General features: G+C 60.9%; 3 protein-coding genes and 1 non-coding gene across 4 annotated transcripts in view; 3 read left to right on the top strand and 1 right to left on the bottom strand.

The window, feature by feature from the left end:
- MARK2 (microtubule affinity regulating kinase 2) overlaps positions 1-19962 on the top strand; it is a 90358-nt gene that overhangs the window by 55002 nt on the left and 15394 nt on the right. The window lies entirely within an intron of this gene.
- Positions 1479-1669, bottom strand: LOC133263439 (U2 spliceosomal RNA). Its single transcript, XR_009741487.1, has one exon. It is a non-coding gene; the product is annotated as a U2 spliceosomal RNA (small nuclear RNA).
- Positions 2088-11851, top strand: OTUB1 (OTU deubiquitinase, ubiquitin aldehyde binding 1). Its single transcript, XM_061443191.1, is given in 8 exon segments — positions 2088-2236; positions 2911-2972; positions 3076-3174; positions 3290-3408; positions 4408-4492; positions 10128-10196; positions 10198-10323; positions 11624-11851. Coding segments are annotated over 8 exon segments (816 nt in total). The 5' UTR covers positions 2088-2178; the 3' UTR covers positions 11822-11851.
- Positions 16365-19412, top strand: FLRT1 (fibronectin leucine rich transmembrane protein 1; the record flags this gene model as incomplete). Its single annotated transcript, XM_061443179.1, has 2 exons — positions 16365-17792; positions 19194-19412. Coding segments are annotated over 2 exons (1647 nt in total), but the record flags the coding sequence as incomplete, so codon positions are not given.

Below are 19962 nucleotides of genomic sequence, written 5' to 3'. Positions count from 1 at the left end.
CTAATGAGGAGGTGAGAGGGCTCCACTTAAGCCACCACAGCGGCTCCAGCTGCCCTTAGGGATGGGGAAGAGCACGATGGAGCTCAGCACAGCTGAGTCTATGGAGGAGGGATTCTTATCTTGGTTAAAGACAGAGCCAAGCTTTATGAAGTCTTGGACCTTAAAGCTCTTCCAATCACAGCCCCCGCCACGGGCAGGGACCCCTTCCACTGGAGCAGCTTGCTCCAAGCCCCTGTGTCCTTGAGCACTGCCAGGGATGGGGCAGCCACAGCTCCTCTGGGCACCCTGTGCCAGCGCCTCAGCACCCTCACAGGGAAGAGCTTCCTTAAATCCAGCCTAAATGTGCCCTGTTCCAGTCTGACCCCATCACCCCTTGTCCCATCGCTCCAGTCCCTGCTGCAGGTCCCTCCCCAGCATCCTTGCAGCCCCCTTCAGACCCTGGAAGCTGCCCTGAGCTCTCCTCACAGCTTCCCTTCTCCATTCTTGACACGCGGATTGACCCCACAACCCGTTCGTTGTAAAGCAGGAATGCTTTATTCAGCGCTGAGGCGCACGGGGGGTGCTCCTCCAAAAGCATGCGCGCCCCCCTTTGCCACCCCGTTTGTTTATACCCCATATAATGATGGCCTAAACATGGGATTGCTTCACGCCTCATACATATGCAAAACCTATCCCCGTCTAATATTATAATTAGTTTTCCGGCGTTCGCCCCATTGGTGCGCCTGCGCAGTGCCTCCTGGTGGTGGTCGTGAGGATGAAGGCCTGCAGCTCCTCTTCATCACCGCGAGTAACCTCTTGCTTTCACGGGGGCTCAATGGGGTTTCGGCTCCTGTCCAAACCTCACGTTCGGTACGAGCCGGTTTTGTGTTTCTTAAAGCAGGAACTTGTGAGGTTTGTAAATGTTGTTCCTCCGGGGGTCTTTTGTTCCTTTTCTTCCTCTGGATGCTGTTGGAACAAGAACGTCTTCAATGTTAAGCTATGAATCTGATCTGCTACAATTCTGCCTGGCAGCCCTAACTCCTCCGGTTCTGCTTCCCCATTGGAGCGACTTTGACTCCTCCGGTTCTGCTTCCCCATTGGAGCGACTTTGACTCCTCCGGTTCTGCTTCCCCATTGGAGCGACTTTGACTCCTCCGGTTCTGCTTCCCCATTGGAGCGACTTTGACTCCTCCGGTTCTGCTTCCCCATTGGAGCGACTTTGACTCCTCCGGTTCTGCTTCCCCAAGCACAGCGCTCAAGCAAGCAGGCACAACGTTAACCCTTTATTTCCCGGTTCCAGCCGGAGCAGCCCCAATGCTCTCAGCCTGGCTCCTGTGGGAGCTGCTCCGGAGACCGAGGCCGGGACACGAGGTCTACCCACAGAGCGGGTACGAGTTAACCCCGACCGGAGCAGCAGCACCCACAGCACACGGAGAGCGCTGCGAACCCACCACTGCCCCACGGCTCCGCTCTGTCTTTGACCACCACAAGGTCCCCCGCAGGGGTGCACCGAGCCCGGAGGCGCTGCAATACCGGGACGATGCGCGGAGCGGATGGAGCAAGCTCCGCCTCCGACTCCCACGACCAAAAATCCGTTTAATATAAAGTCCTCTCATCGAGGACGTATCAGATATTAAACTGATAAGAACAGATACTACACTTGATCTTAGCCAAAAGGCCGAGAAGCGATACCGGAACCTCCCTCATGACCCCCGCTGCAAGCGGGCCCGCACTCACCCACACCACGGTCACTCCGCTCCTCCCTACGGCTCCTTGCCCGCTGCTCTCCCCGCACCGTCCCCCGTTGCTGTCCTCATCCCGCGGGCACCGAACCCCGCTGAGCCCCGGGAACCCGCCCGCTGCGGAGCTCCCGGCAGCCCCCACGAGGCAGGTGATGTCTCATTAGCATAGCCCCGCCCCTAACGCGGCTCCGCCGGACACGCCCCGCGTCTCTAGGGGCGTGGCTGGTTGTTAGGGGCGTGGCCGACTCGCTGCCGTGCGGCAGCTAGGGGCGGGGACTGTCTCTAGGGGGCGTGTCCTCCCGCCCAGTCTGGCTGCTGATTGGCTCTCCCGGCGCCTGTGGGCGGGGTTAGTGGCTGAGCGGCCCCGAGAGCTTCCGGCGGGGCGGCTGTTGCTCCGGAAGCGGTGCTGGCGGCCGCCGGTGACCCGGAAGCGCTGCGCGGGGCGGGGCTGCGGCGGATGATGGCGGCGGAGGAGCCTCAGCAGCAGCCGGAGCCGCTCGGCGGCGACGCGGACGGTACCGGCGGGACCCGGCCCCATAGCGCCCCATAACGCCCCATAGCTCTCCTGTGGCACCCTATAGCGCCCCGACACAGCCCCACAGTCGCCCATAACCCTCTATAGCGCCCCATAGCCCCCCCTAGCACCTCTGTAGCGCCCATAGCCCCCACATAAGGCCCCCATAGCCCCCCGTAGCACCTCTGTAGCGCCCCATAGCCCCCACATAAGGCCCCTATAGCACCTCTGTAGCGCCCCATAGCCCCCACATAAGGCCCCCATAGCCCCCCCATAGCACCTCTGTAGCGCCCCATAGTCCCCACTTAAGGCCCCCATAGCCCCCCATAGCACCTCTATAGCGCCCCATAGCCCCCACTTAAGGCCCCCATAGCACCTCTGTAGCGCCCCATAGCCCCCCATAGCACCTCTGTAGCCCCCCATAGCCCCCACATAAGGCCCCCATTGCTCCCCATAGCACCCCCATAGTGCCCCAATCTCCTCCTGTACCCACATAGGCCATCCCAGGACCCCAGTGCCCCCCCTTTCATGCCCCCCCCATGCCCCATAGGGTCCCTTTAGCCCCCCAACCCCTCCCCTTCCCCAGACCCAATTTGGGGGTTCCCACAGGGGAGGGTGGGGCAAAGGCCCCAAGGCCATGGGGGTCCCCTCTTGAACCCCCCCCCCCCCCCATAGGTGTGAACTGCCTGGCCTACGATGAGGCCATCATGGCCCAGCAGGACCGGATCCAGCAGGAGGTGAGACCCCCAAACACCCCCCCCCTTTGCCCCCCCCCCCCCCAAGTGCTTGAGGGGACCCCAAACCCCACTTTGGGGCTCCCCCCCCCCGTTCCCGGTGCAGATCGCGGTGCAGAACCCGCTGGTGTCGGAGCGCCTGGAGCTGGCCGTGCTCTACAAGGAGTACGCCGAGGACGACCACATCTACCAGCAGAAGATCAAGGTGGGGCCCCGCCGTGGGGCTGACGGGCACCAAAGGGCTCCGCTATGGGGCTGGGGGGGGGGCTCCTGCTGCCCCTCTCCTCTTCACCCCCTCCTCCCCCCCCCCCCCATTCCAGGACCTGCTCCAGAAGTATTCCTACATCCGGAAGACGCGGCCGGACGGGAATTGCTTCTATCGGGCCTTTGGCTTCGCTCACCTGGAGGCGCTGCTGGAGGACGGGCAGGAGCTGCAGCGGTGCGGGACCCCCCCCCAAAGCAGGGACCCCCCCATAGCAGGGACCCCCCCATAGCAGGGACCCCCCATAGCAGGGACCCCCCCCATAGCAGTGACCCCCCCCATAGCAGGGACCGCCCCCATAGCAGGGACCCCCCCCATAGCAGGGACCCCCCCAAAGCAGGGATGCCCCCCAAAGCAGGGACCCCCCCCAAAGCAGGGACCCCCCCCATAGCAGGGACCCCCCATAGCAGGGACCAACACATAACAGGAATTTCCCATAGCAGGGAGCCCCCCATAGCTGGGACCCCCCATAGCAGGAATCCCCCATAGCAGGGACCCCCCCATAGCAGGGACCACCCCAAAGCAGGGACCTCCCATAGCTGGGACCCCCCCCAGCAGGGACTCTCCCCTAGCAGTGACCCCCGCATAGCAGGGACCCCCCCCATAGCAGGGATATCCCCCTAGCAGTGATCCCCCCATAGCAGGGACCACCCCCATAGCAGGGACTCCCATAGCAGGGATCCCCCCATAGCAGGGACCTGCAATAACAGGGACCCCCCCATAGCAGGGACCTGCAATAGCAGGGACCCCCCCATAGCAGGGACCCCGCAATAACAGGGACCCCTCCATAGCAGGGAACCCCCATAGCAGGGACCCCCATGCAAAGACACCCCCCCCCAACCCCCTGGGTGCCCCTTCCCAAATCCTTTGGGTGTTTTTGGTCCTCCCAGAGCCAGGGTCCTATACTTGGGGGTGCCCCCCCATTCTTGGGGTACCCCATGGGCTCCTGGGTGTTCCCTTCCCAAGTCTCTGTGTGCCTGTGGTGCCCCCCCTGTACCTTGGTCCTCCCCATACATTGGGTGACCCCCCCCCACTGCCATCATTGGGTATCCTGAGGTCCCCTTCCCAAGTCCTCTGGGTGCCTTTTGTCACCCCCCTTTCATGCCTGTGGGTCCCCCCCACCCCCCTGTCTCTGGGTCCTGGTGCCCCCCCATGACCCCCCCGTTGCCCCCCCAGGTTCAAGGAGGTGTCAGCGCGCAGCAAGGAGGAGCTGGTGGCTCAGGGCTTCACCGAGTTCACCATCGAGGACTTCCACAACACGGTGGGACAGGGGACACACACGTGTGTGTGACAGTGACACGTGTGTGTCAGTGACACGTGTGTGTGTGACAGTGACACGTGTGTGTGTGACAGTGACACGTGTGTGTGTGACAGTGACACCATGTGTGTGTGACAGTGACACGTGTGTGTGACAGTGACACGTGTGTGTGTGACAGTGACACCATGTGTGTGTGACAGTGACACGTGTGTGTGACAGTGACACGTGTGTGTGACAGTGACAGTGACAGGTGTGTGTGTGACAGTGACACGTGTGTGTGTGACAGTGACACGTGTGTGTGACAGTGACACCATGTGTGTGTGACAGTGACAGTGACACGTGTGTGTGTGACAGTGACACGTGTGTGTGTGACAGTGACACGTGTGTGTGTGACAGTGACACGTGTGTGTGTGACAGTGACACGTGTGTGTGACAGTGACATGTGTGTGACAGTGACACGTGTGTGTGTGACAGTGACAGTGACACGTGTGTGTGACAGTGACACATGTGTGTGTGACAGTGACACCATGTGTGTGTGACAGTGACAGTGACACGTGTGTGTGTGACAGTGACACGTGTGTGTGACAGTGACAGTGACACGTGTGTGTGTGACAGTGACATGTGTGTGACAGTGACAGTGACACGTGTGTGTGTGACAGTGACACGTGTGTGTGTGACAGTGACACTTGTGTGTGTGACAGTGACAGTGACACGTGTGTGTGTGACAGTGACACGTGTGTGTGTGACAGTGACACTTGTGTGTGTGACAGTGACATGTGTGTGTGACAGTGACACTGACCATGTGTGTGTGTGACAGTGACAGTGACACGTGTGTGTGTGACAGTGACACGTGTGTGTGACAGTGACACGTGTGTGTGTGACTGACAGTGACACGTGTGTGTGACAGTGACAGTGACACGTGTGTGTGACAGTGACAGTGACACTTGTGTGTGTGACAGTGACGTGTGTGTGACAGTGACACTGACCATGTGTGTGTGTGACAGTGGCAGTGACACGTGTGTGTGACAGTGACAGTGACATGTGTGTGTGTGACAATGACATGTGTGTGTGACAGTGACAGTGACACTTGTGTGTGTGACAGTGACATGTGTGTGTGACAGTGACACTGACCATGTGTGTGTGTGACAATGACAGTGACACGTGTGTGTGTGACAGTGACAGTGACACTTGTGTGTGTGACAGTGACATGTGTGTGTGACAGTGACAGTGACACGTGTGTGTGTGACAGTGATGTGTGTGTGACAGTGACAGTGACGTGTGTGTGTGACAGTGACACTTGTGTGTGACAGTGACACTTGTGTGTGATAGTGACACTGTGTGTGACAGTGGCCACGTGTGTGACAGTGATGTGTGTGTGTGACAGTGACGTGTGTGTATGACAGTGACACATATGTGTGACAGTGGCACGTGTGTGTGACAGTGATGTGTGTGTGATAGTGACCAAGTGTGTGACAGTGACACTGACCATGTGTGTGACAGTGACATGTGTGTGTGACAGTGACACTGACCACGTATATGACAGTGACACTCTTGTGTGTGACAGTGACCACGTGTGTGACAGTGACGTGTGACAGTGACCACGTGTGTGACAGTGACCATGTGTGTGTGATGGGAACATGTGTGTGACAGTGACACTGACCATGTGTGTGGCACTGACACTTGTGTGTGTGACAGTGATGTGGGTGTGACGGGGAATATGTGTGTGACAGTGACGTGTGTGTGATGGGAACGTGTGTGTGACAGTGACACGTGTGTGTGACAGTGACGTGTGTGTGTGTGACTGACACGTGTGTGTGACAGTGACCACATGTGTGACAGTGATGTGTGTGTGTGACAGTGACACGTGTGTGTGACGGTGACGTGTTTGTGACAGTGACGTGCGTGTGTGATGGGAACATGTGTGTGACAGTGACGTGTGTGTGATGGGAACATGTGTGTGACAGTGACGTGTGTGTGATGGGAACGTGTGTGACAGTGACTTGTGTGTGACAGTGACATGTGTGTGTGACAGTGACACGTGTGTGTGACAGTGACACGTGTGTGTGTGACAGTGACGTGTGTCTGTGACTGGCATGTGTGTGATGGGAACATGTGCGTGACAGTGACGTGTGTGTGACAGTGACGTGTGTGTGATTGTGATGTGTGTGTGACTGTGTGTTTGACAGTGACACTTCTGTGACAGTGACGTGTGTGAGTGTGACGGTCTGTTGGTGACACACGTATGTGTGTGACGGTGACACATGTGACAGAGACGTGTGCGTGACAGTGGTGTGTGTCAGTGACATGTCTGTGACAGTGACACGTGTGACTGATGCGTATGCGTGACAGCGATGCGTGTGTGCGTGACAGTGATATGTGTGTGATAATGACACGTGTGTAACGGTGACACGTGTTTCACAGTGTGTATGACAGTGACGTGTGTGCTGTCCATGTTAACACACGTGTAGCAATGACCCGTGTGTGCCCATGTTAACATGTATGTGTGACACATTACACATCTGTGTGACAGTGACACCTGTGTGCGCCAATGGCCCATGTGTTGCCCATGTTAGCACACATGTATGCACCACGTTCCCCATATGTTGCTGACGTTAACACGTGTGTGCCCGTTACCCATGTGTTGCCCATGTTAACGCATGTGTGCCCCGATACCCGTGTGTTGCCCATGTTAATGCATGTGTGCCCCCGATCCCGTGTGTTGCCCGTGTTAACACGTGTGTGCCCTCATTATCTGTGTTGCCTATGTTAACACGTGTGCCCGTTACCCATGTGTGCCCCTGTTACCCGTGTGTTGCCGATGATAACACGTGTGCCCCCGTTACCCATGTGTTGCCCATGATAACACGTGTGTGTACCCCATTACCCATGTGTTGCCCATGTTAACATGTGTGTGTACCCCCATTACCCATCTGTTGCCCATGTTAACATGTGTGTGTGCCTGTTACCTGTGTGTTGCTCATGTTAATGCATGTATGCCCCCGTTACCCATGTGTTGCCCATGATAACACGTGTGTGTCCCTGTTACCCATGTGTTGCCTTGTTAACATGTGTGCCCCCGTTACCCATGTGTTGCCCTTGTTAACACGTGTGTGCCCGTTACCCATGTGTTGCCTTGTTAACACGTGTTTGTGCCCTCGTTACCTGTGTGTTGCCCTTCGTAACGTGTGTGTGCCCATTACCTGTGTGTTGCCCATGCTAACACGTGTGTGCCCCTGTTACCCGTGTGTTACCCATGTTAACACGTGTGTGCCCATTTCCTGTGTGTTGCCCATGCTAACACATGTGTGTGCCCCTGTTACCCGTGTGTTGCCCATGTTAACACGTGTGTGTGCCCATTACCTGTGTGTTGCCTATGTTAACATGTGTGCACCTGTTACACATGTGACCTCATTACCCGTGTGTTGCCTGTGATAACGTGTGTGTGCCCCCGTTACCTGTGTGTTGCCCATGATAACATGTGTGTGCCCCTATTACCTGTGTTGCCTATGATAACACGTGTGTGCCCCCGTTACCCGTGTTGCCTATGGTAACATGCGTGTGCCCCCATTACCTGTGTGAGGCCATGATAAGACCTGTGTGCCTCATTACCTGTGTGTTGTGCATGTTAACATGCATGTGCCCCTATTACCTGTGTGTTGCCCATGATAAGATGTGTGTGCCCCTTTACCTGTGTGTTGCCTGTGATAACACGTGTGTGCCCCCATTACCCGTGTGTTCCCCATGATAAAGTGTATGAGCCCGTTACCCGTGTGTTGCCCATGATAACACGCGTGTATACCCATGTGCTACCCATGTTCACGTGTGTGTACCCGTGTGTTACCCATGTTAATGTGTGCGTACCCGTGTGTTACCCGTGTTAACATGTGTGTACCCGTGTGTTACCCAAGCTCACACGTGTGTACCCGTGTGTTACCCATGTTCACACGTGTGTGTACCCGTGTGTTACCCATGTTCACACATGTGTGTACCCATGTGTTACCCATGTTCACGTGTGTACCTGCGTGTTGCCCATGTTAACACGTGTGTACCCGTGTTGCACATGCTAACACGTGTGTGTACCCATGTGTTGCCCATGTTCACACGTGTGTGTACCCGTGTGTTACCCATGTTCACACGTGTGTGTACCCATGTGTTACCCATGTTCACACGTGTGTGTACCCATGTGTTACCCATGTTCACACGTGTGTACCCGTGTGTTGCCCATGCTAACACGTGTGTGTACCCGTGTGTTGCCCATGCTAACACGTGTGTGTACCCGTGTGTTGCCCATGTTCACACGTGTGTGTACCCGTGTGTTACCCATGTTCACACGTGTGTACCCGTGTGTTACCCTTGTTCACACGTGTGTGTACCCGTGTGTTACCCATGTTAACGTGTGTGTACTCATGTGTTACCCATTTTAACCCGTGTGTGTGCCATGTGTTACCCATGTTAACACGTGTGTGTACCCGTGTGTTACCCATGTTAATGTGTGTGTACCTGTGTGTTACCCATGTTAACCCGTGTGTACCATGTGTTACCCATGTTCGCACGTGTGTGCCCATGTGTTACCCATGTTCACACGTGTGTGTACCCGTGTTACTAATGTTCACACGTGTGTGTACCCATGTGTTACCCATGTTAACGTGTGTGTACCCATGTGTTACCCATGTTCACATATGTGTACCCGTGTGTTACCCCTGTTCACACGGGTGTACCCATGTGTTACCCATGTTCACGTGTGTACCTGCGTGTTACCCATGCTAACATGTGTGTACCTGTGTTGCCCATGTTAACCCGTGTGTGTACCCGTGTTACCCATGTTCACACGTGTATACCCGTGTGTTACCCATGTTCACACATGTGTACCCGTGTCTTACCCATGTTCGCACGTGTGTGTACCCATGTGTTACCCATGTTCGCACCTGTGTGTACCTGTGTGTTACCCATGCTAACACGTGTGTGTACCTGTGTGTTACCCATGTTAACACGTGTGTTTACCATGTGTGACCCCTGTTCACACATGTACCTGTGTGTTACCCATGTTAATGTGTGTACCCGTGTGTTACCCATGTTAACACGTGTGTACCCGTGTGTTACCCATGTTCACACGTGTGTGTACCCGTGTGTTAACCATGTTCACATGTGTGTGCCCATGTGTTACCCATGTTAACCCGTGTGTGTACCATGTGTTACCCATGCTAACACGTGTGTGTACCCGTGTGTTACCCATGTTAATGTGTGTGTACCCGTGTGTTACCCATGTTAACCCGTGTGTGTACCATTTGTTACCCATGTTCACACGTGTGTGCCCATGTGTTACCCATGTTAACATGTGTGTACCATCTGTTACCCATGCTAACACGTGTGTGTACCATGTGTTACCCATGTTCACATGTGTGTGCCCATGTGTTACCCATGTTAACATGTGTGTACCCATGTGTTACCCATGTTAACACGTGTGTGTACCATGTGTTACCCATGTTCACATGTGTGTACCCATGTGTTACCCATGTTAACATGTGTGTACCATCTGTTACCCATGCTAACACGTGTGTGTACCATGTGTTACCCATGTTCACACCTGTGTGCCCATGTGTTATCCCCGCTAACCCGTGTGTGTCCCCACGTGTCGCAGTTCATGGAGCTGATCGAGCGCGTGGAGCGCCGGGTGCCGCTGCCGGAGCTGCTGGCGGCCTTCAACGAGGCCCAGCACCTCGGATTACCTCGTGGTTTACCTGCGGCTCCTCACCTCCGGCTGCCTCCAGCGCCACCGCCGCTTCTTCGAGCAGTTCCTCGAGGGCGGGCGCAGCATCAAGGAGTTCTGCCAGCAGGTGAGGGCCAGGGCCTTGAATGGGTCTTGAATGGGCCTTGAATGGGCCCTGAATGGGCCTTGAATGGGCCTTGAATGGGTCTTGAATGGGCCTTGAATGTGCCTTGAATGGGTCTTGAATGGGCCTTGAATGGGCCTTGAATGGGCCTTGAATGGGCCTTGAATGGGTCTTGAATGGGCCTTGAATGGGCCTTGAATGGGTCTTGAATGGGTCTTGAATGGGCCCTGAATGGGCCTTGAATGGGCCTTGAATGGGTCTTGAATGGGTCTTGAATGGACCTTGAATGAGTCCTGAATGGGTCTTGAATGGGTTTTTTATGGGTCTTGAATTGGCATTGAATGGACCTTGAATGAGCCGTGAATGGGCCTTGAATGGGTCTTGAATGGATCTTAAATGGGCCTTGAATAGGTCTTGAATGGATCTTGAATGGGCCTTGAATGGATCTTAAATGGGCCTTGAATAGGTCTTGAATGGATCTTGAATGGGCCTTGAATGGATCTTAAATGGGCCTTGAATGGGCCTTCAATGAGCCTTGAATGGATCTTGAATTGGCATTGAATGGGCCTTGAATGGGTCTTGAAGGAGTCCTGAATTGGCCTTGAATGGGTCTTGAATGGGCCTTGAATGGGTCTTGAATGAGTCCTGAATGGGCCTTCAATGGGTCTTGAATGGATCTTGAATTGGCATTGAATGGGCCTTGAATGGGTCTTGAAGGAGTCCTGAATTGGCCTTCAATGGGTCTTGTATGGGTCTTGAATGGGCCCTGAATGGGTCTTGAATGGGTCTTGAGTGGGCTTTGAATGGGTCTTGAATGGGCCTTCAATGGGTCTTGATTGAGTCTTGAATGGGTTTTCAATGGGCCTTGAATGGGCCTTGGATGGGTCTTGAATGGATCTTGAATGGGCCTTGGATGGGTCTTGAATAGATCTTGATTTGGGTCTTGAATGGATATTGAATGGTCTTGAATGAGCCTTCAATGGGCCTTCAATGGGTCTTGAATGGGTCTTGAATGAGTCTTGAATGGGTTTGAATTGGTGTTGAATCGGTCTTGAACGGGTCTTGAATGAGTCTTGAATGAGCCTTCAGTGGGTCTTGAATGAGCCTTCAGTGGGTCTTGAATGAGCCTTCAATGGGTCTTGAATGAGCCTTCAGTGGGTCTTGAATGAGCCTTCAGTGGGTCTTGAATGAGCCTTCAGTGGGTCTTGAATGCACCTCCCATGAGCCTCACCACTCCCCCAACCCACACCAGTGCCCCTCACCCACCCCCTTCCCCTCTCTCTCTCCCCCCCCCACCCCACAGGAGGTGGAACCCATGTGCAAGGAGAGCGACCACATCCACATCATCGCCCTGGCGCGGGCCCTGCACGTCTCCATCCTGGTGGAATACATGGACCGGGGGGAAGGGGGGGCCACGAACCCCCACGTCTTCCCCGAGGGCTCCCAGCCCCGCGTCTGCCTCCTCTACCGCCCCGGCCACTACGACATCCTCTACAAGTGAGCGCCCGGCTCGAGCCAGCCTCGCACGAGCACTGGGGGGGGGGGGGGTCCACAAGTGCACCCCCCCCTCCCCTCCCTCCCCTGGCTCCCCCCTCCTCCCTCCAATAAAGACGTGGCCCCACTCGCTCTGGATGTTGATTTGGGGGGGGGGTGGGACCACTCGGGGGTTGCATTGGGTGTCCAGGCAAGGGGGCTGGGAGGTAGCTGGGGGGGGCATGGGGTGGGAGGGGGCACATTGGGGGATCTATGCAGTGGGGGGGCTCATTGGACCCATTGAGGGGGCACATTTGGGGGTCCCTGCAGTGAGGGAGGGGCTCATTAGACCCCCTTAGGGGGCACATTTGGGGGGTCCATGCAGTGGGGGAGGACATTGGACCCCTTTAGGGGGCACATTTGGGGGGTCCATGCAGTGGGGGGGGACATTGGACCCCTTTAGGGGGCACATCTGGGGGGTCCATGCAGTGGAGGGGGGACATTGGACCCCTTTAGGGAGTATATTTGGGGGTCCATGCAGTGGGGGGGGACATTGGACCCCTTTAGGGGGCACATTTGGGGGGTCCATGCAGTGGGGGGGGGACATTGGACCCCTTTAGGGGGCACATCTGGGGGGTCCATGCAGTGGGGGGGGGACATTGGACCTCTTTAGGGAGTATATTTGGGGGTCCATGCAGTGGGGGGGGGCTCATTGGACCCATTGAGGGGGCACATTGGGGGTCCCTGCAGTGAGGGGGCTCATTGGACCCCTTTAGGGGGCACATTTGGGGGTCCATGCAGTGGGGGGGGCTCATTAGACCCCTTTAGGGGGTATATTTGGGGGGTCCATGCAGTGGGGGGGGGGGCCCATTGGGCTCCTTTAAGGGGCACATTTTGGGGGTCCATTCAGTTGGAGGCACATTTGGGGGATCCATGCAGTGACGGGGGGCTTACTGGACCCTTTTAGGGGGTACATTTGGGGGGTCCATGCGAGGGGGGGGCACATTTAGGGGGTCCATGCAGTGGGGGGTGGCTTATTGGACTTCTTTAGGGGGCACATTGGGGGATCTATGCCGGGGGGGGCACATCTGGGGGGTCCGTGCAGTTGAGGGAGTGCTCATTGGACCCCTTTAGGGGGCACATTTGGGGGTCCATGCAGTGGGGGGGGAACATTGGACCCCTTTAGGGGGCATATTTGGGGGGTCCATGCGTGGGGGGCACATATGGGGGTTCCATGCATTCGGGGGGGTCATTGGTCCCCTTTAGAGGGCACATTTGGGGGGGGTCCATGCGGGGGGGTCCATTGAGTGTCCAGAAAGGGGCAGTTTGGGGTCTGGGGGGGGGGGTCTTAGTGCGTGTGACACATCCTGCCCCCCCCCCCCCCCCCCGCTTCCCCCCGTGTGCCCCCCCTTGGGATCAAACACGGGGGGGGGGGGGGGCAGAACCAGACCCCTCGTACCAGGGCCCCTGTGCAAGCCCCATTGGGGGGCACAAGTGGGGCGGTTCCTCCCCCCCCCCCGCCAGCCCTCGTGCAAGCCCCCCCCCTCCCCCCATCCGCCGTGTCCCCGCGCACCGGGAGGCGGCGCATCCCCCCCCCCCCCCCCCCCTCCGCCGCCTTCCCACGCCCGCAGCCGCCGCCGCCAGCACCGGCCCCATCGCAGCGACCGGCACCGACCCCGGTGAGCGCCCTCCCCCCCACCCCCCCACGGCCGGGACCCCCTCCCCCCCCTCCGGGACCCCCCCTGCATCCCCATCCCCCCCCCCCCCCCCCCCCCCGTGGTACCCATTGATGCTCCAGCGCGGGGGGAGGGGCCGGAGCGGCAGCAGCGGAGCCCATCCCCCTGCCTCCGGCACCACCGGAGAGAATCCCCCCCCCCATCCCCCCCCCCCCCCCGGGACCCCCCCAACCCCCCCTAGGCCCCCCGGAGCCCCCCCAGAACCGCTGCTTCCTCCCCTCCCCCTCCAACGCTGGGGATGCTTCAATGGGGGGAGGGGCCCAGGAGGCCGGGGGGGGGGGGGGGGGGGGGATGGGCCGAGGCGCGCGGGACGCTGAACCCCCCTGCCCACCCCCCCCCCCGAGCCCCTTTAACCCCTCCCCCGAACCCCCAAACCCACTCAACCCCCCCCCCATCCCCAGGGATGCTCAGCCAGGGGGAGGGGCACAGCCAATGGGGGGCGCTCCGGGGGTCCCAGGGGTGCTGTTCCCCCCCCCCCCAACCCCAATGACCCCCCCAGCACCCCCCCACCCCCCCCCCCCCAGGCATGGGTGTTCCAGTTGGGGGGCTGGGAACAGCACCAGGCCCTTGGCTGATGCAATGGTGACCCTGGGGGCACGGGGGTCCCGGGGGGGGCCATGGTGGGGAGGGCCCTCCCCCTAATGAGCTGGTGTTAATTGGGCTGCTTCATTAACGCGGGTGGGTAATGAGCACCCAGGGGGGGCCCCAACACACACGGGGACTGCCCCCCCCCCCCCAAGCTCATGACCCCTTTTCACCATCCCCCCCCCCCCCCCAAAGCGGGCCCCCCCAAGGCGGGGGGGCCATGGAGCACCGGAGCCGGTAGCAGCGGCCTCGTACGAGGACCCGGACCCATTGCGCACAGGTAGGGCCCCCCCCTCCGCTGCCTATGGGGAGGGGTCCTGCCCTATATATGGGGGATAGCGGGGGGGGGAGCAGAACATTGATCTCCTATAGGGGGGCTTGGGGAGGTCCTGCCCTATGGGGTTTATTGGAGGGGGGGCTGCCATATACATGGGGGTCTCGCCCTAGATACAGGGTTGGGGGGGCAGCACACAGGTCCCCTATGTGGGTGTCCCTGTGCTATCTATGGGGGTCAGTGTGGTGTCCCTGCCCTATATATGGGGGTCAATGGAGGGGCAGCACGTAGGTCCCTTATAGAGGGGTCCTGAGCTACATATGGGGCACAATAGGGGGGTCCCTCCTCTATATGTGGGGTTTTGGGGGGATGCATACAGGTCCCTTATAGGGGACTGGGGGGGATCCCTGCCCCATCTATGGGGTTCAGTATGGGATGTCCCTACCTAAGGGGTTGGGGGGGGTTCCTGCCCTACATATGGAGTTCAGTAAGGGGTCCCTGTCCTACATATGGAGTTCAGTGTGGGGTGTCCCTATCTATGGGGCTCAGGAGGGGGGTTTCTGTCCTAGGTATGGGGTTTTGGGGGGGGGTCCCTGCCTTATCTATGGGGTTCAGTGGGGGGGGCAATGTCCTATGCATAGGTTTAGTGTGTGGTGTCCCTGTCTATGTGGTTTGGGGGCAGTGCCCCTGTCATATGTATGGGATCTGGGGGAGGGGGTTCCTGCCCTATATATGGCATTCAGTAAGGGGTCCCTGCCCTATGTATGGGATTTGGGGGTGGTCCCTGTCCTATGTATGGGATATGGGGGAGGGGGGTGTCCCTGCCTTAACTATGGGGCTCAGTAAGGCGTCCCTGCCCTATGTATGGGCTTCAGTGTGGGGTGTCCCTATCTATGGGGCTCAGTAAGGGGTCCCTGCCCTATGTATGGGGTTCAGTGTGGGGTGTCCCTATCTATGGGGTTCAGAGGGGGGGTCCCTGCCCTATATATGGGATTTAGGGGGGATCCCTACCCTATCTATGGGGCTCAGTACGGGGTCCCTGTCCTATGTATGGGGTTCAATGCGGGGTGTCCCTATCTATGGGGTTCACTGGGGGGGGTCCATGCCCTACATATGGGATTTGGAGGGGGGTCCCTGCCTTATCTATGGGGCTCAAGTAAGGGGTCCCTGTCCTATGTATGGGGTTCAGTGTGGGTGTCCCTGTCCTATGTATGGGCTTCAGTGTGCGTGTCCCTGTCTATGGGGTTCCATGGGGGGGTCCCTGCCCTATGTATGGGATTTAGGGGGGATCCCTGCTCTATCTATGGGATTTGGGGGGGGGGTGGTGTCCCTGCCTTATCTATGGGGCTCAAGTAAGGGGTCCCTGTCCTATGTATGGGGTTCAGTGTGGGTGTCCCTATCTATGGGGTTCAGTGGGGGGGGGCCTGTCCTATGTATGGGGTTCAGTGTGGGTGTCCCTATCTATGGGGTTCAGTGGGGGGTCCCTGTCCTATGTATGGGGCTCAGTGTGGGTGTCCCTATATATGGGGTTCAGTGGGGGGGTCCCTGTCCTATGTATGGGCTTCAGTGTGGGGGTCCCTGTCCTATGTATGGGCTTCAGTGTGGGTGTCCCTATCTATGGGGTTCAGTGGGGGGGTCCCTGTCCTATGTATGGGGTTCAGTGTGGGTGTCCCTATCTATGGGGTTCAGTAAGGGGTCCCTGTCCTATGTATGGGGTTCAGTGTGGGTGTCCCTATCTATGGGGTTCAGTGGGGGGGTCCCTGTCCTATGTATGGGCTTCAGTGTGGGTGTCCCTATCTATGGGCTTCAGTTGGGGGTCCCTGCCCTACGTATGGGCTTTGAGGGGGTCCCCGTTTCCTCGTGTGACACCGAACCCCCCCCCCCCCCCCAGGCCCCCTCTTTCCCCCCATGGCCCCCCCTCCCCTTTCCCTCCCCGTCCCCTTTCCCCCCCTCTCCCCCGCTCCTTCCTCCTCCTCCTCCTCCTCCTCCTCCTCCTCCTCCCCTCCGCCGCCCCCTGCCCCTCCGTTTGCCGCTGCGCCGGGGGCCGCGTCTACTGCAACGACCGGGGCCTGACGGCGATCCCGGAGGGGGTCCCCGCGGGGGCGACCACGCTCTTCCTGCAGAACAACCGCATCGGGGACGCGGGGATCCCCGCTCGCCTCGCTCGGCTCTCGGCCCTCAAGGTTCTTTACCTCTACGCCAACGCCTTGGAGCACTTCCCGGCCCACCTGCCCCCGGCGCTGCGGGAGCTTCACCTGCAGGAGAACAACGTCCGCGGGCTCTGCCGTCGGGCGCTCGCCCGCGCCCCGCTCCTCGAGCGCCTGCACCTGGACGACAACTCCGTGTCCGCCGCCGGCATCGAGGAGGACGCGTTCGCCGAGAACCGCCGCTTGCGGCTCCTCTTCCTGTCCCGCAACCACCTGAGCAGCGTCCCCCCGGGGCTGCCGCCGGCCCTCGAGGAGCTGCGCCTCGACGACAACCGCATCCACACCATCCCCTTGCGCGCCTTCGAGGGGCTGCCCGCGCTGCGCCGCCTGGTCCTGGACGGGAACCTCCTGGCGAACCAGCGCATGGCCGACGACACCTTCAGCCGCTTGGGCAACCTCAGCGAGCTCTCCTTGGGTCGCAACGCGTTGGCCGCCCCCCCGGCCAACCTGCCCCGCGCCCGCCTGCGCCGCTTGTCCCTGGCCGCCCACGCCATCAACCACGTCCCCGCCGGCTCCCTGGCTCGGATGAGGGCCCTGGAGCGCTTGGACCTGTCGGACAACAACCTGACCACGCTGCCGCGGGGGCTCTTCGACGACCTGGGCAGCCTGAGCCACCTGGGGCTGCGGAACAACCCCTGGTTCTGCGGCTGCAACCTGGCCTGGCTGCGGGACTGGCTGCGGCGCGGAGCCCCGCGGGGGCTGGAGGTGAAGGGGCTGCTGTGCCAGGCCCCGGCGCGGCTGCGGGGGCTGCCGGTGGGGGAGCTGCGGGGGGAGATGGATGCGTGCGACCCCCCCCCGCACAACGCGGCTACCCCCGGCACCGCCGCCGTGTCCCCGGCATCACCGGCGGCAGCGGAGGGGGGGCTCTGGGTGCAAGCGGCTCCGGGGGGGGCTTTAAGGATCCGGTGGCCGCCGGCTCCCCCCGGCGCGTCCCTGCGGCTCAGCTGGTTCCGGCCGGGGCTGGGCGCGGTAACGGAGACGCTGGTGCGGGGGGACCGGGGCGAGTACGTGGTGACGGCGCTGCAGCCGCGAGCCCCGTACCGGGTCTGCCTCTCGGCGCTGGACCCCGCGGGCGGCCCCGGGGCCCCGCTCTGCGCCCAGGCCCGCGCCGGCGCCGCCCCCCCCGCCCCGGTGTCACCGGGACCCCCCCGCCGCCAGCCGGGGGCGGCTCCCATCGCGCTGCCACCCGCGGCCGCTGCGGGGGGGCGGCGGCGGCGGCGGCCGGGCTGGTGCTGGGGGTGCTGGGGGGGTGGTGGAGGAGGAGGAAGAGGAGGATGGGGGGCGCCGAGAGGGGGGCGCCGCCGGTACCGGCCCACAAAGCGGGGGGGGGCGGGGGGCGGGTGCCGCTGCGGCCCCTGCGGGCCCCCGAGGACGGGGGCATCCGGACCGTGTTCCCTCCCCCCCCCCTCCGCCGCCGCCCCCCCCCAGCGCTCGGGGGTACCGGGGGGGGCGGGTGCCCCACGGCACAGGGGGATCCTGATGGGGGGGGGGGGGGGGGGTCAGGATCCCCCTGTGCCGTGGGGCACCCGCCCCCGGTGTGGGGATGGATCCCAACATACAGATGGGGGGACCCCCCCCAGTGGGGATGCGCCCCACTCTAAGGACATTTGGGGGGGTCACTGGAGGTGTTGGGGGGGGTCAGTCCCCCGTTGCCCCCCCCCGTTTTTTTGGGACATTTTGGGGTTTTTAAGGTGTTTTTTTTCCTGCACAGCTGCTTCTGGGGGGGGAAAAGGTGGATTTGGGGCAGGATGGGGGTTGGGGGGGCCCACGGATCTGCCACCCCATTGACCCCCATTTAGGACAAGAGACCATGGGGAGGGGTTATGGGGGGGGGGTGTCAATCCAGGGGTCTGAGGGGGGGGGGTGTCAATCCTCCGCCCCCCCCTTGCGAGGTGCCTTCACCCCTTCCCCCCCCCCCCCCGCTGTTGGAACTGGGGGGGAAAGGACCAAAATCAGGGAAATGGACCCAAAAAGGCCTCCCCCCCCCCCCCAATAAATCCAGCGGCTCCTTTGCCCGCCAGTGCTTCTTCCCGGGCCCAGTGGGTGGGGGGGGGCTGGGGGGGCCGGGGGGGGGGGGCACAAAGGTGTGAAGGGGGGAGGGGTCACGGGGGGGCTGCCCCAGGTTCACGTCAAGGTCATGGCCCCCCTCCCCCCCCAACCCCCCCGTCTCGGGGACCCCCCGTCGTTCAAGCCCCGCCCCCTTCAAGCCCCGCCCCCCTTCAAGCCCCTCCCCCGTCGTGGCACCGCCCCCGTGCAAGCCCCTCCCCGTCGTGCAAACCCCTTCCCCCTCGTGCAAGCCCCGCCCCCTTCAAGCCCCTCCCCGTCGTGAACCCCCCCTTGCAAGCCACCGCCCCGTCGTGTAAACCCCTCCCCGTCGTTCAAGCCCCGCCCCTTCAAGCCCCGCCCCCTCCAAGCCCTCCCCTGTCGTGCACCCCCCCGTGCAAGCCCCCTCCCCCGTCGTGCAAACCCCTTCCCCCGTCGTGCAAGCCCGCCCCCGTCGTGCAAGCCCCGCCCCTTCAAACCCCTCCCCCGTCTTGCGTCCCCCCCCCGTGCAAGCCCCTCCCCCGTCATGCAAACCCCTCCCCCCGCTCGTTCAAGCCCCTCCCCGCCGGTGCAAACACCGGCGATGCCTCCGCGCCGCCAGGTGGCGCCCTCCCTCCTCCCTCTGCCACTCTTTCTGATTGGCACTGCGCTCAGCCAATAGGAGAGGTGGAAAATTCCAGAACGCGCCCGCACTCCCCACCAATAGGAGGCCAGCGCCGGGCAGCGCTGCCAATCAGCGCCGGGCTGGGGGGCGGGCGAGGGGGCGGGCCCTAGCGCCTTCTTCCGGCTTCCGGCAAGGGTTTGGGGAGGCGGGCGCTACTTTCCCTTTCAGCCAATGGGAAGGAGGAACCGCTGCCGAGAGCCAATGGAGGCGCGCGCGGGGGCGGGCGGGCGGGGCCGACAGCCAATGGGGCGCGGGTGGGCGGGGCCCCGGGGTTCTAGCAGCTTCCAGAAGGCGGCGCGGTAGCGGCGGGAGCGGAGCGGGGCCGACATGGAGGAGGTGGGGGCCGGGGGGGGGTGTGGGGTCCCCATGGGGGGGTTCGGGGGTCCCATGGGCGGGTTGGGGGGCGCGGGGTCCCCATGGGGGGGTTGGGGGGTGCGGGGATCCCATAGAGGGGGTGCGGGGGGGGGGGTTCGGGGTCCCGGGGCAGGGCTGAGGGGATACGGGGTCTCCGAGGCCCTCCTGGAGGGGCCCGGCGTGGGGGGGGGGGGCTCTAAATGGGGGGCGCTGGGACCCCCTTTCCCCACCCCCCCGTGCCCTTCCCCTCCCGTCCTCATCCTCGCGCCCCTTTGCCTTGCTCCCAGGCCCCTCCCCTTCCTCCCG

The sequence above is a fragment of the Pezoporus flaviventris genome, unplaced genomic scaffold (genome assembly GCF_033815535.1).
Source record: "Pezoporus flaviventris isolate CSIRO_AGI_PZ_B2104156 unplaced genomic scaffold, CSIRO_AGI_Pfla_v1 ptg000317l, whole genome shotgun sequence".
In the NCBI taxonomy this organism is placed as follows: Eukaryota; Metazoa; Chordata; class Aves; order Psittaciformes; family Psittacidae; genus Pezoporus; species Pezoporus flaviventris.
Note: the sequence above shows the minus strand (reverse complement) of the source record. Positions and strands in the feature narration are given on the sequence as shown.